Genomic DNA, 14,195 nt, shown 5'->3' on the forward strand with positions numbered 1-14,195 from the left:
CATTACGCTTTGAGAGGCTACCGTTAAGAACAACATGCTAGAAAGAAGATAGCTGCTTGCATTACACCTAGAGAGGCTATTATTATTAAGAATAGTATATGCTAGAGAGATAGCTGCTTGCACCGCGCTCTTTCGGTCATCATCGGGTATCGAGACCGGCTTTTCTTAGGAAAACACTTGCGGCACGAAGCTCTTCTCTTGCGATTTCTTCACGCAACGAGCTACGATGTTATTTTTCTGAAGAGAAAATAATAATAATACCGTCAATTCTCGGGAGCAATCTCACTTGATCGCCATTGTTTATCTTGGTGTAATTCTTACGCGTGGTAATATATATATGTATATATGTATAATAAATTTTTTTTTTTTGGAATTTATAACTTTCCGTCGCCAGGTTTTTGATGTTCTTACCCCGCGCCCCGTTCCAAGTCCGCTTCACATTCAACTACCGGTACCGGTACCGGTAACCGCCTTGCAGATCCCGCTCTGAACTACCGGTACCGGTAACTGCCCAGCTACAGTAATGACGAGGAGTAAGATCCGCGAACGCACGAAGGGGGGGCTCTCTTCACTGTCGAGAGAGCAGCCTCACCGCCATCCCCAACCAGCCAGCCAGCCAGCCCACCACGCGAGCGCAAGCAAGCGGATTTCTCCCAAGCCGCGAGCGATGCGTTGGCTGCGGACCAGAAAGTCCACTGACGGTTTTTTTTTTTCCTCGTGCCGCTGCGCCAGGATACCCTGCATCGGAGAGCAGTCGCCGATATCTCCATCCCTCGGGATTCAGATTGGGTACCGGTAGTTGAAGAGGAGCGGGACTCATACGAGAGGCGCGCGCAGTAGCGGGCCGGATGTGAGTGTGGCTAGTCGCGGAATGCCTACCGGTACGGTACCCTGCGGATTATCGGATGACGTAGGTATTACGATGGTGAGGTTCGTCAACAGGAGTCTCGCACTACTGTACCGGTACTAGTATCAGCAACATGCCTGCTGTCTGGAGTCCATCGTAGCGAGTACCTAGTGAGAAAAGGTGCTAACCGAGAATGTGGGGGGACGGGACTGGAGTGCCTGCGAGGTTTTGTTGCACATCGCACGTTTGTCTACATTTAGCAAAGCGAAATGTGTTGTTACCAACTAGGAAAAGGACCGGACAAGGCGAGGAAAGGTACCAAGGAGGAGGGGATCTCATCTTGTGGCACAGCGCACGTTTGGTCACGTCTAGCAAAGCGAAGAAGGTCTTACCGATCAATACAGGAACCGAACAGCGAGAGAGGAGAGGAGGAAGCGCGCATCGGCGTAGATATCTGTCCACCACGGCGGAGCGAAGATCCCATCTCTTGACAGTTTGACCACTAAGACTCTGACTTTAACTTTGAAAGCGGGAGAAAATTGTTGATGTTGTTGTTGTTGTATTTATTAACGTCGGGCGGGTATCCAAAACGCAATGCTTGGACCCTGGGGACCTCCCAAAAGAGGGAGGGGGAGGGGCTCTTGTTTGTTGCACATCGCACGTTATACAAACCTTGGCACACTATCAAGGCCCATTCACTTCTTTACACTTACCCGTTTCAATTGCGGGGCGAAGAACAAGTTCTGGTGGACCGCTATACAATCCATCGAGTCATAGCTTTCCCTTGCCTGCAGCGCTCGGAGGTATTCACTGGTCTCTACTCAAAGCCCACCTGTCCTTTTATAACAGCCAAACAAAGATATAACCCGAAAGCACGTTCCAGTCACAGAGAATACGCAGCTGGATATTGCCACCCTACGTGTGGGCAATGAGGTTTTAGACCTAGAAAAAAAAAAAAAAAAAAAAAAAAAAAAAAAAAAAAAAAAAAAAAAAAAAAAACCGCTGATACGCCGAACCCCCTTGAGAAATATTCCGGATGCGTTACTAGTCCGTCTGGTTGATTTCCCTTTTTGGAGGGGACAAAAACCCGGCAGAGCTCTGGCCCTGCAGAGCCAGTTCTCAGTACGATATCCAGATACGTGAAACCTGCCCTCCTCTTAAAACCTAACACTAAGACTCAAAAACAGGGCCAACCTGTACTCCGCAAAAGGGGAATTCACACCATGTGCCTGATTTGATCCCGATCTCATACCGCTATCAAAGCGGATGCATATCTCAGGGCTGACTCGGACATCGCTTTAGCTGCATCGGCTTAGGGTAGAGGAGGTCGTGAAGCTCAAAGTCGTTGAAGCTTCGCACTGAACCAAATCCAGATCTGCAATTTAAGCCGGTAGAAGAGCACAGCACTTGGTCTAGAGACATTCTCACGACGTACAGCGACGGGGTCATATTCGGCCACGTTATCTCGAGATCAGTACCCGGCCGAATTCGGGTTTTTTTCTATGTAGCCACGGAAGGAGTATATGGTATAATGAACTGCCCTTTGGCCGCTACAAGACTTGGCATTTGAATGTCCGGGTATGACCGGACTCGCCGCTTCCCAGGTCTCTTCTTATAGGGGAAGATCTTGAAGCGAGTAGCGGTCCATTCTGGACTCGATTTTCGCAAGTTGTTGGTCAAGAAGCTCCTTGGTAAAGTGCCTGGTCTCGACGTTCACCTCGAGCGGCCCACGAACACCAAATATATCGTCGCACAGCGTGTGGATTGTTACGCGTCTAATAGCAGCTGCGGTAGACTGGAAGCTCGAGTCCCCGAAATTCGACCTCGCGACTGAAGGTGGCCATAAGCCTAGTTTCGACGCACTGCCCAAGAGACTTCTAATCACCATAGAATCACAGGCCATCATCTTCTTCTTGGAAAAGGCTCCAACGTAGTTCCTGCAATTCGGTGTGGCTTGGACCCTTTTTATTTCGTAATTTATGAGTTGAATTGCATTTTCAATCGCACGTTGGCGGTCCGAATTGATATGTTCTGATCAAATATAAGCTGGAAAGTCACTCGTCGGGTTTTAATTGCGGTGCTTACCGATCACGGCAGAAGGTATGGGCAACCGTCGAGTTGTAGCCAGATTTATTATTTCGTGAGTCGAGGTTCGCCGTGCTGTGTGGAGGGCAGTGTAAAATGCCTCTTTGTGTTTGAACACCCAGCCTATTGCCATCCAAGGGAGAACAAAGTTCGGACTGGTACTCGAATTAGAATTCTATTGTCTGAGAACCGTCGGAAAATCGCTCTGAATGTCCATGACTGTTGACGGTAACTAGTAGTTGCTAAGAGGGTGATTGTAGCAATGGATCCACTCACTCGTAAGGAGTCGGAATCAGTTTCACCCCCTTATCTATCCAAATTTTGGCGTGATACCTAAGAGCGGCTACCATTTGATACTTGTCGGCAAGGACGGACATAGAAATCATAAACACGAGACCTACACGGCACGGGACATATTCCAAACGGCAATGAATAATGTTGAGTATCACTTCCCACGCGGTAGGGTCGTCATCATCCAGAGGCAAATTCAATTTCCCGGTAGTACTGAGCTCATGTCCCTCTTTGAATCCGGGCCTGAACATAGCCTTGAACACGGGGGAAACCAGAGCCAGATGCTTGGATGACACCAACATTTCCACCTTTCTTGGTGTGACTTTTGCGATATCCTGGGGCTTGTTGGTGACTTTGGCCACCGCGAGTTTCTCGGATCCGGAGTCGCGGCACAGATAATCTTTCGGTGCTATAGGCGCTAATGGGCAAGAAAAACGAAGAAGCACATCCCCGTCGGGGTCGAAGATAATTCGTTTAGGGCCGGGCATTTGGAACGTCCGAGCCAGTTCTTGACAGCAAGATCCCCCGTGAAATAGATGTTGAGAAAACCGAGAAAACCTCCCAGAAATTTAGAGATTGACCCTTCAAATAAGGCCGTCAGGTGTACTAAGGCTACCTAGCTAGCTTAAGCGAATTCGAGCTAGCTTACCTACCTGGTAAGACAAGATAGCTTCGGCCACTAGGCGCACAGATCAACAGCTGGGACGTACAGGTACTGCTAATCGTCGGCTCAGTCTGAAAGGATGTAAAGAGGCCCACCTAAGCGAGCCGACGATTACTGTACGGAGCAATTTCGTAGCTAGCTTTCTAGAGAGCCTCGCATCGCCAAAACACCACGATCTCGAAACCCACATCAAGGAGTACATATCCCGCGCGTCAAACCCGACCTACACACAGAAATACAACTACTCTGTCCAACTCTTGAAATCAAACCCTCCTTTCCCTTTTTCCTCCTCTTCTATATTCAGAGTTCAGAACCCACAGTTCACACAAAGGAAGGGTGGGGAGTGTGGCATGAGTGAGTAGACAGGCAAGATCAGAACCAGGAAAAGAAATATGATGCCATTCCAATTCTCAATAACCCTGATCGTATATGCTCTTGTATATAATATATATACTCCTCTCCTCATCTCCCCTCCCCTCCCCACTCACTCTGCCAAATCTAATGGAACTGGTCCTCCGTCACGCCCTTGCCCATTGCACTCGTGCTGCTCACACCTCCCTGCACCATCTTCAGCAACTCATCGACATAGTTGGCCCCGGACCACTTCTGATGCTTCACGACATCCACGCCGCCGTCCATCTCGGGCTCCTGCACTAGCTCGCCGTACGCGCGCATGCCCTGCTTGCTGTACGCCTTGGCGAACTGGTCCGAGATCAGGGCCGTGGTGTGCAGGCCGGCCAGCGTGATGAACTGCCAGCAGTAGCCCAGCTTGGACAGGCGCTGGATGTACGTCTCCTGCTCGGCGCGCGGCATAGCCGTCTTCCAGTTGAAAGACGGCGAGAGGTTGTACGCGAGCTTCTGCTCCGGGAAAACGGCATGCACGCCCTTGGCGAACTGCGCCGCCTGGGCGTAGTCCGGCAGTTTGCTCTCCATCCAGATGGCGTCGCAGTAAGGCGCGTACGCCAACGCGCGGTTGATGGCGCACTCGCAGCCGCCCTGGAGCCGGTAGTAGCCCTCACGCGTTCGGGGCGCGTCCCAGTTCCACGGGACGTCGACACCGATGATGCCTTTGGCGATGGCCCGCGCCTCGGTATTGGACTTGCCCTTGACGGCCGACAGGAACTGCGCCGAGAGCTCCTTCTTATTGACGTGCACGCCGGCCGAGATGGTATCGACGACGGCGTCGTTGAAGAGCTTCAGGCCGGCTTGAGCGGTCCAGGCGTCTTCGATGGCCTGCAGCTCGGCACCATTCTTGCCGGCGCGCTCGGCAGCGATCATGAGGTCGTTGAGCGGCTGGAGATTGGGGTTCGTGGAACCTAGGATGTAGGCGTGGTCACGGGGGTCGATGGTGGTGGTGATGAGGGTTGCGGCCTCGGCGTCTGTACGGGCGATGGCCAGGAGGTCGGTTCCTGGGGAAGCTTGTCAGTCCTCTGTTTTTGTTTGCAAGTTGTTCTGTCTCTTTCGTTTCATATTTTCCAGACTGGAAAAGGAGCAGGCGGGAAACATACCCATGATATCAGCCTGTGCTCGAATAGCGACCAGACGGTTGATGTGCTCGCTAATCGGCACCAAGACCTTTCCAGCCATATGTCCGCACTTCTTCGTTCCAGGAGCCTGGTCCTCAATGTGGATACCAGCCGCTCCCTTCTCGATGAAGAGCTTGGTGAGCTTCATGACAGCGGTCAACCCTCCGTGTCCGGTGTCTGCATCTGCGATGATGGGGCGCAGGTAGTCAATGTTGGCCAGCTTAGCGCGCTCGGCTTTCGACTTGGTGGTTACGCGCTCCTCCCGCTGCTTGCGGTCGTGGAATAGCTGGGCCATGAAGAGATGGGAGACTTTGTTTGGGACGGTGGTCTGGCGGAAGTAGTGAGTACGGCTGTCTAACTAGGGAGGTGGGAGGAAGGAACCTACATATGGGTAATCTGCCAGATCTGGACCTGGCTCGTCCGACGCTGGGGCGGTGGAGGATGATTGCCAGCCGGAGACGTAGACGGTGTCGAGATATTTTGCCATCTGGGTCAACATGGTCGGCTCCAGACATCCGTATGTGAAGCTTGCGTCTTGGGTCTACATGTCTTTCAATCAGTACTTGCCCACCTGCCCGGCTCGGGCTGATCTTCTCAGAGAGGACATACCTTGAATCTCCCTTCGAGGATATTCCATAACTTCTTCGATTGGGCGTTGCTGGGATACTCGATCTTCAAGTTTCCTCGCTTGGCCACGATCTGCTCGGCTGTGAAGGCTCTTTTGGTGTATCTCCATCTCGAGTCGTTCCACCACTGCTTGACAGCTGCCACCTCATCCAGGTACTGCTTCTCCTCGGTGTTGACATCCACGGCTGGGAGGTTCATCTTGCCGGACATGTTGACGGATGAGATCAATCACATGCGAGAGGGGTTCTGTTCTGAAGGGCGGTTCCGCGAGACGGCGAGAGGGATAGAGGGATAGAGGAATAGATATGTGTTGAGCAGAGGGATAGACGAGCAGAGGGATAGATGAACAGAGGAATAGAGATGCAGTGAGAGAGGAAAAGAAGCAGTACGCAAGGTAGAAATCAGAAGTCATAAGCTAGAGAGTTCACCCAGCCGGGCTAGCGGGATCCCCCGCCACGAACCAGGAAGCCATGAGAGCTCTCATCCTCGGCCACCAGCAGCACCAGCGCCATCAGGCGTTTCCAATCCAGTCCGGTTCGGCTCGGCGGGGCAGGGCAGGGCGGGGGTGGGTCCGTGGGCCGTGGGCCGTGGCTGGCCCTGTTTGCGGGACCGCTCTGGTCTGGACTGGATTGGACTGGTTGGGTCTGGTCTGTCTGGTCTTTCAATTCAGAGAGGCCGGACAGGACTGAGATCACTGACCAGTACTGCAGTCACGGGAGATCATAACGAGTGCAGGTGTGCAGGTGTGCAGGTTTGTGGAGTGTGAACGTCAGCTCTTGAGTTGGGTAGATGTACGGTAGCTGCAGATGCAGATGCAATTGCTCACGTGCCACATTCCTGCTCTGGCTGGGGACAATGCAAAACATGTGAGCATGTGAATTCGGACACATGTGAAGATAATGAGGGGCGACCCGGGGAACGGGATCGGGGGATCGGGGGATCGGGGTTCGGGGTTCGGGGGTTCGCCACAGATGCAAGATCCGGCAGAAACCCAGTAACCGAGGCTTCACCAAAAGGGACCTACCGAACATCTTCCGAGATCGGCTATCAATGCTATCAATCGTTGCATCCGATGTGTTCAAGTTGCATATTGAATATCAATCATCCCGTGTAAAGAGCTCGATTCATATCTAGAAGAGACGTGTATCGTAGTTGGGACTACTTGAGCCAGGTCGAGGTGGACGCGGTATTTGAACTTAGACATTATTGTAAGATGACGATGATAATCCAATATAATACTTTGATTCGGCTAAATATAACGAAACTAAGAGTAGCTACTTAGCTATTACGAAGTCGAAGTTGTATCTTCGTTTGGACACTGTAGGAGGAGGAGGATGATAATCCATTTCCACATTGCGTGGTGTCTTTTGCCATGTCCTGGGGCTCGTGGATGACTTGGGCTACCGCGGATTTCTCGAATCTGGAATTGCGGCTCCGTCGAGGTAGCTTGAGCGAGTGCACAGACCACACCACACCCCACAACCCCACCAGCTGGGAAATAGAATTTCGTAGCTTCCTCAGTCCTCAGGAACTCGAACAACTATCTCTCTTCCACCCATTCAACCACTTCAGCCTCTTGCGAACTTCAACTGTTCCAACCTCTTCGATCAGAAACGATATTGAATCCTACGTCTCTTATCAGTCAGCGAGCTGTATCGCTCGCGAATATGGCTGTCGAACGCCTCACCTTTGACCCCGAGGGCGACCTCGTGCTCCGACTCACATACCCATCAGATGCGGAACAGACGAAAATCGCAGGCATTGCGAAGCCGCCGGAGCAGGTCGACATGCTCGTCTCGTCTAAACATCTGAGGCTGGCGTCTCCAGTCTTCAAAGCCATGTTGCAAGGCAGCTTCCGCGAAGGTCAAGCTTTACAGTCTACAGGCAAAGCTGAGGTTCCGCTTCCTGATGACGACCCCGCAGCCTTCAAGATATTGCTCGATATTGTGCATGGCTTTCCCAGCAAGGTCCCTAGGAGCGTGGATCTTTCCACTCTCGCAAACCTGTCGATCCTGGTTGACAAGTATCGGATGCTAGAGGTAGTATCTGTTTACGTCAAAAGCTTTTGGGTCCCAAATTTACGTTCAGCATCTCCGCCAAGCTCAGGAAACATGTTTCCCTGGCTAAGCATTGCTTGGGTCTTCCAATTGAGCGCCGAGTTCACTGAAATCACTAGAATGCTAGCACAAGAAGATAGTTGCGGGCCAATACCACACTTGGATCAAAGGTTTCCAATCCCGGACAAGGTCATCGGTAACAGCTCCATTAAAATTGCATTGAAAACTCGGTTTCCTGACCTTCGATAGCAAAGATTGATCACCAAAGAACGCAAGCGATTGCACCCATATTCAGAGTAATAGATGACATTATCAGAGTGTTGTCCTCTCCTGATCCATATCCCCCACTGATTACTCAACACCCCTTTTCCCAGCAGCTATCGGCAAACATCTGCAATGGGTCTTCGCACTGGAGACACCCCATCAAAAACCTGAACAGTAGATCTACTTGTGACGCATTGATGCTGGGAACAGTTCTGAGAGATGCCACGAAATTGGGCCTCCACCCCACGCCCGCGCCGCCCTACAACGGCTTGACCGTCAAGGATGTCGTGGAAAAAGCCAAAGGTCTTGATATTGTGTCCCTGTGTGATATCCGACAAGACCAAACATTTTATGGAGGGCCCTCAGATTACGCCCATGGTCAGATGAAGCGCATTGCCACTGCAATCAAAGCCGCAGAGGCAGCAGTAACCGGTCTCTCTCTCAGTCTCATAGATCACCCTCTTGATCTCCCTACATCTGGCCCTACATAGAAGAGTATTGTAATAGACTATCATCCTACTACATTATCCAACCTAAGAAACAACTTCGACCTGGCTCAGTAGTCCAAACTAACATACAACTTCGACTTAGCCAAGTAATTACTCCTAGTTTCGCCACATTTGTCTAAACAGGAGTATTGTACTATACCAGTGTTATCCAAGCATCTAGCTCTGGGCTCCCTTCGTACTCAAGACTATATGTGCAGGCCGGCTCCAAAGAGGGAGACGAGTCACAATTTGATACGCGCGGGATCTACACTCCTCCGAACGGGTTCCGGGTTCGTGGCGTGTTGGCGGTGCGAGGCTCTGTACCTAGACAAGAGTCGAAGCTTGGATGTGGATATTCGATATTCGGTTCTGCGGCAGCCGGATTGTTGATTGCAGGATCTGGGGGGGGGGGGGGGGGGGGTTAATGAGTGAGTGAGTGAGTGAATGAGTGCACACACCAGGGCGTAAGGAGGAGGAGGTTTTCGTGGCATTGAGGCCTGGGTTGGGGAGAAGGAGGTGCAGATGTTGTGCAAGCTTCGTGGACCCGGAAGTTTGAGCGAGCGAGTGGGGAGGGAGTGGCTCTGCTTCTAGAGCATGGGTTGACTGATGGTGATATTGGTTCGAATGGTTCGAACGTATTGGCCCCGTTTGAAAAATTGCATGGCAATATAAGGCAAAACAAAAAGGAAGAAAAAAAAACCAGATATGACGTGATCGGTTGAAGGCATCGACTTTGCCTCCCCTGGTGTACAGTACATTTTTCTCGGACGGGTACAGTATCGTCGAAGGGAATCTGTACAGCTGGAGCACGCAAGATAGAGTAGCAAGGGGAGCGCAAAGCTCTCCAAGATGCGCAAACCTCTTCAAGATAGGCAGCCTCGTGGAAACTCGGGAATTTTCAGATTCTAGGGACTCTGGCCATGAAGCTTGAGTAATACTGGACCCGTTCATGAGAGTAGATCCATTGCAAACGAAATCGAGCCCGTCCATTCGTTTTGCGATGTGAGCTCTCTGCTCCTCGATGTATGCGAAGTGTCCATGAGCGACGTCAGGCCAAGGGACGTCGTCGTCCATGTCACACAGCGAGACAATACCAGTATCGAGGTTTGTAATCTGCACGACGACATCTTAAAAAAAAAAAAAACTCAAATCCTTGACTTGTATGGTGGCTGGAGAGGCGGATCAAGCCCGGCTGCAGAAGCAGATTTGAGGAGGGTTCCTAGCATTCGTGCCGTCGCATGCCGAACTGGACCGTACCCCCTCCTCGAAATCTCGTCGGTTTAGAGACCAGTGGGCACACACCGGCGGAGGACTTACTGATACGCGCATAGGAGAGAGACGTCGAAGTCGAGGATGCAAGAATTAGGTCATCTACGGTAGCGAACTGAGCAAGGGCTTGAGTCCGATGATCCTGAGAGAATCAATGCGAGCTAAATATACGTACCGGTAGTAGGTATGTCAACAGGATCGGAGAGGCACGGAAGGGGCTACTACCTAGGTACTCAACAACTCGTCGGGGATAGGCAGGTCCAAGACTAGCGGTTTTAGTGATGTCTGGGAATTCTTCTGGTGATTTGAAGATGTAAGCAAAAGTGAGCCAGGAAAGCATTTCCATGTTCGACATGAATAGGTATGTCGGGGAAGGTGCCCTTCCAATTTTCAGCCCGTGAAAACTTGTACAGGTCCGCCACACCTGGCAGCTGATAGTAGTATTTGCCGACCAGGATCGCTCATCCAGTCACTGTGGCAAGGTTAACTTCGGTCGGAACTCTTTTAGGCTGACCGTGAATAAGGTTGAGGAGGATTTCGAAATGCTCAGGATTATCTCCAGGGAGCGCGCACTTCAACTCTTCCAGTACCGGTACTGCGGAGAATCTGGTACCGGTAGCTCTCTCGAAAACTGCCCTGCAACATAGCCTTGAGAACCGGCGATGCTAGGCTCAGGCGCTTAGAGGAGACGAGCATATCCACTTCTTTCTGCGGCTCAACTGCACCTTCACCAGCACCGCCATGCGGATTCGGAGACTGGACGAGGGCTGAAGGAGTTTGAGGCATCATCAGTATTCTTCGTCCCGGGTACTGACTGTATTCTCTTTTTGCCAGCGGGTACACAAAGCGCAGGACGGGGTCCCCATCGGGATCGAAAGTAAGTTGTTCGATGGGCATTTTCATAGCGTGGCTACTATGCCTTGATCGAGGAACGAGTGCTGCGGAGAAGATGTATGTATGACTTTTGGGGGTTCTGCTAGATTCTTTGAGACTGATGCCAACGAACAAGGGAAGAGAGACACAGTTACCGTTCGTTTGTGTCGTTTGTAGAGATGGACGGTGACCATATAAGAATTGACGATAAGTACGTAGTACCTGAGGTCGAGCGAGAGTCGAGACAGGGTCAGGGATCTGGCCTACTACAATAACTCGCTTAGCCCCGATTATCGATACTTTCCGTAGAGTACGAATCTGATCTCAATTGTTATCGTATTCGATCTCTTCGAAACCCGCACTTTGGAAACTTTAAAAAAAGATAAAAATATAATAATAAAAAAATTCCTCCTCCGCAACTAGCATGTAATTTCGGAGCTAATGCGGCCTCTCCATTAAAGCCCCTTGAGCAGATCAAATTCCTTTCTCTGTAGCCAAACAGCGAATATAATTTTGCATCACTTAATCGGATAAGTTCTGGGCTTCGGAGCCTCGACGCTCGATGGCAAGCAAAGAATCATCGGAGCGCCTCGTCTTCGACCCTGATGGAGACCTCCTACTCCGGTTCACTTGTCCGGTAGAAGAAGACGAGCAGGAGGGTGATGTCGCAAACGATCACCCGCAAAGTTACGATGACGATGGACCTCTCCTACCGTGGATTGGAGATCCTTCCCCGTTGGACGAAGATAAGAGGCATCCAGAAGACCCTGAGGAACCGCATATCTCCGTCCCAGGTGAAGATGCGTCAACGGAGGAGACAGACGCTGTCCTTGTACCAGATGCTGGCTTGGATGGCACTAGCTGCCCTTCTGTGGAAAATGGTCCGCCTCTTCGAACCACGGAAATGCTGGTATCCTCGAAGCACCTCATGCTTGTCTCGCCAGTCTTCAAGGCTATGTTTACCCACAGATTCAAGGAGGGAGAGACGCTTCGATCCAATGGTCACGTGGAAGTCGAGCTTGATGACGAGACCTATGCGTTCGAGATCCTGATGGATATCATCCACTGCCGGATCAGAAAGATACCCGGACACGTCAGCCTGCAGACGTTAGCATCGCTGTCGATTATTGTCGATAAGTATCAAACGCTGGAGCCTGTAGAGCTCCACGTCAGATTGTGGCTACCTGAGCTGAAGAAAGAGTTTCCCACCTCGATGTATGGTTTCTCTACAGTTGAATTCCGTCCCTCCTCCTTCCCGAATCTACCCATTACGACCGGAGGCTCGCATCCACATGAACAACATGTCCTAAGAGCAAGACTCTTCGTAGACTGCCGCCTTCTGTCCATGCGTGGTAACCTTGGCTGATAGAAGACTCGGGGAAATATATAGGTCACCGGAGGTTCTGCCCTGGCTCAGCATTGCCTGGGTGTTCCAACTCGATGACGACTTCATGGATCTAACTCGGATTGTTCAGCGTGAAAGCTTCGCAGGATGGAATGCTGGTAAACAGTGCTACCCGATGCCGGACCGTATATATGGTAGGACCTCTCGATCTGCGCAATTGGCCGTGGAGAAGCTGACATGGGAGCTCCGCTTAGCCAAAGTCGAGGAACAGCGGCAAGCCTGCATTGACGAAGCACTCTCGCTCGTGGAAAATTACATCAGCATATATCAGAATTCGTCCAAGTCCATCTGTCGAGTCCTCCCACGCGACTCGCGACTCGAGTTTGCATGCGACAGCATGGTGCTTGGAAGCCTACTGAAGAGTGCCACACAGCTCGGTCTGTGGCCGAGGACCTCGTCGATGTACCACAATTCGTCGGTGTCCAAGACACTAGAACGAATCACCGCCCTGGAGATCGTCAGCTTATGTAGAGCAGACTCCCTCCGCCCTGATATCGGCTATGATTTCGATGGGATCTCCTTCCCCTCTTGTACCAAAATCAAGCGCACGATCCATAGAAAGCTGAATGCAATTGAGAATCGATTGGTCGGCTTGAGCCTAGATTTCTGAGCTGCTGTTTACGCGCTTGGGGTAGGGTTGAGAGGGTTGACAAATAGAGACTTGAACACGCGAGCAGCGCAACCCTCGATCCTTTATATTTTGTATTTTCTATTTTTCTATTTTTTTATCACCTTGCCGTGCCATCATCGTGTTTGTGACTTTGAGCCATTCGGATCTACGCGAAGCCCAAAAGCGCGCGATCTCCAATGGTCAATTGAAACTCCTCGGTAAGGCTCCGTATGTATGTAAGTATGTGTGTATACATGAACGAATACCATCCGTGGCAATCCGCTGAATCACGCTTGCTTGCCATGCTGTCAAAGATGCAGACCACTCACTCACTCACTCACTCACTGTCTTGTCTCTCGAGCAGAGAGAGCGCAGAGAATCCACCCCCCCCAACTTCCAAGCCATTCGGGACGCTAACCTACCTCTGCTCTGTTCGTCCGTCTCCTGAGTCAGACGAGCCGCTCGTCGCTGCTCGAAGCGCGCGCGGCTTTCAGATCTGACTACCGGTACCTATGGACTACCTAGGGTTGCGGACTGATGAACCGTAAACACAGAGCTGGCGAGTGCAAGAGCGGATAGTTCCATCCGGGGTCTAGAGCAGATAGGTAGGTAGGTAGATGGATTGATAGATAGATAGAGATAGATGTATCTGCTACCGAACGATACGGAAGGAGGTGGTGCTTGCTAGACCTCATGCTTGAGGATACAGGAGGAGGGGAATATCCTGCCTAGATAGCGAAAGTAGATAGATAGTTAGAATAGATAGATAGATAGATTACCTTACCTACCTATCTACCTACCTACCAAATGGCGCATTCACGATCCTACGTGTGACTTAACATACATCCACAGATCCAACGAGTCCCGAAACGGGATTTGCTCAGGCCTGAAAAACCAGCTAGAGGGAGAAGCTGCAAAGCAAGTCCTGATCGGATGCCCGCAGAGATAACGGCAACCGCTCTCATGAGGAGAGGAGGGTTTCTCCCTCGGCCCTCCTCGCCTCCGATTAACCTCTCGCCCTCGCTCGGGCCACACGCTGTCTTGACAGCTTTCCAGCCCCGTGGACGTGCAACGAATACGGTACCGGTAGATGTTCTTGCAAGAGAGCGCCGTCAAAAGAGCATTGACGTAAGACATTAGATCGGTTTCATTAGAGTGGTTTCCTGCATGCGCCTCTCAGGATTAAATG

General features: G+C 51.2%; 5 protein-coding genes across 7 annotated transcripts; 2 read left to right on the plus strand and 3 right to left on the minus strand.

Annotated features, from left to right (window-relative positions):
- Positions 1-2,459: 2,459 nt before the first annotated feature.
- L3040_005621 (uncharacterized protein) lies at positions 2,460-3,711 on the minus strand (the record flags this gene model as incomplete). 2 transcript variants are annotated; one of them, XM_066154583.1, is made up of 4 exons in its annotated part: positions 2,460-2,784; positions 2,855-2,878; positions 2,933-3,087; positions 3,334-3,711. In XM_066154583.1, the coding sequence occupies 4 exons, from the start codon at positions 3,709-3,711 to the stop codon at positions 2,460-2,462; spliced, it is 882 nt and encodes a 293-aa protein (XP_066011435.1). The 2 variants fall into 2 exon arrangements, with proteins under 2 accessions (XP_066011435.1, XP_007295853.1); XM_007295791.1 differs by having other exon boundaries at positions 2,460-2,878; positions 3,209-3,711.
- A 674-nt stretch (positions 3,712-4,385) lies between these two features.
- L3040_005622 (uncharacterized protein) lies at positions 4,386-6,250 on the minus strand (the record flags this gene model as incomplete). Its single annotated transcript, XM_007295790.1, has 4 exons — positions 4,386-5,296; positions 5,396-5,741; positions 5,799-5,954; positions 6,023-6,250. The coding sequence occupies 4 exons, from the start codon at positions 6,248-6,250 to the stop codon at positions 4,386-4,388; spliced, it is 1,641 nt and encodes a 546-aa protein (XP_007295852.1).
- A 1,457-nt stretch (positions 6,251-7,707) lies between these two features.
- Positions 7,708-8,852, plus strand: L3040_005623 (uncharacterized protein; the record flags this gene model as incomplete). The annotated part of the gene is made up of 3 exons (XM_066154584.1): positions 7,708-8,293; positions 8,347-8,393; positions 8,472-8,852. 3 exons carry the CDS (start codon positions 7,708-7,710, stop codon positions 8,850-8,852), a joined length of 1,014 nt encoding a protein of 337 aa, XP_066011436.1.
- A 1,818-nt stretch (positions 8,853-10,670) lies between these two features.
- On the minus strand, positions 10,671-11,015 carry L3040_005624 (uncharacterized protein; the record flags this gene model as incomplete). Its single annotated transcript, XM_007295788.1, has 1 exon — positions 10,671-11,015. One exon carries the CDS (start codon positions 11,013-11,015, stop codon positions 10,671-10,673), a length of 345 nt encoding a protein of 114 aa, XP_007295850.1.
- Positions 11,016-11,553: 538 nt separating this feature from the next.
- L3040_005625 (uncharacterized protein) lies at positions 11,554-13,006 on the plus strand (the record flags this gene model as incomplete). 2 transcript variants are annotated; one of them, XM_066154585.1, is made up of 3 exons in its annotated part: positions 11,554-12,206; positions 12,382-12,530; positions 12,591-13,006. In XM_066154585.1, 3 exons carry the CDS (start codon positions 11,554-11,556, stop codon positions 13,004-13,006), a joined length of 1,218 nt encoding a protein of 405 aa, XP_066011437.1. The 2 variants fall into 2 exon arrangements, with proteins under 2 accessions (XP_066011437.1, XP_066011438.1); XM_066154586.1 differs by having other exon boundaries at positions 12,597-13,006.
- Between the last annotated feature and the right edge of the window lie 1,189 nt (positions 13,007-14,195).

Source organism: Drepanopeziza brunnea (assembly GCF_022702325.1).
Source record: "Drepanopeziza brunnea f. sp. 'multigermtubi' strain 214-2 chromosome Unknown ctg9, whole genome shotgun sequence".
NCBI lineage: Eukaryota > Fungi > Ascomycota > Leotiomycetes > Helotiales > Drepanopezizaceae > Drepanopeziza > Drepanopeziza brunnea.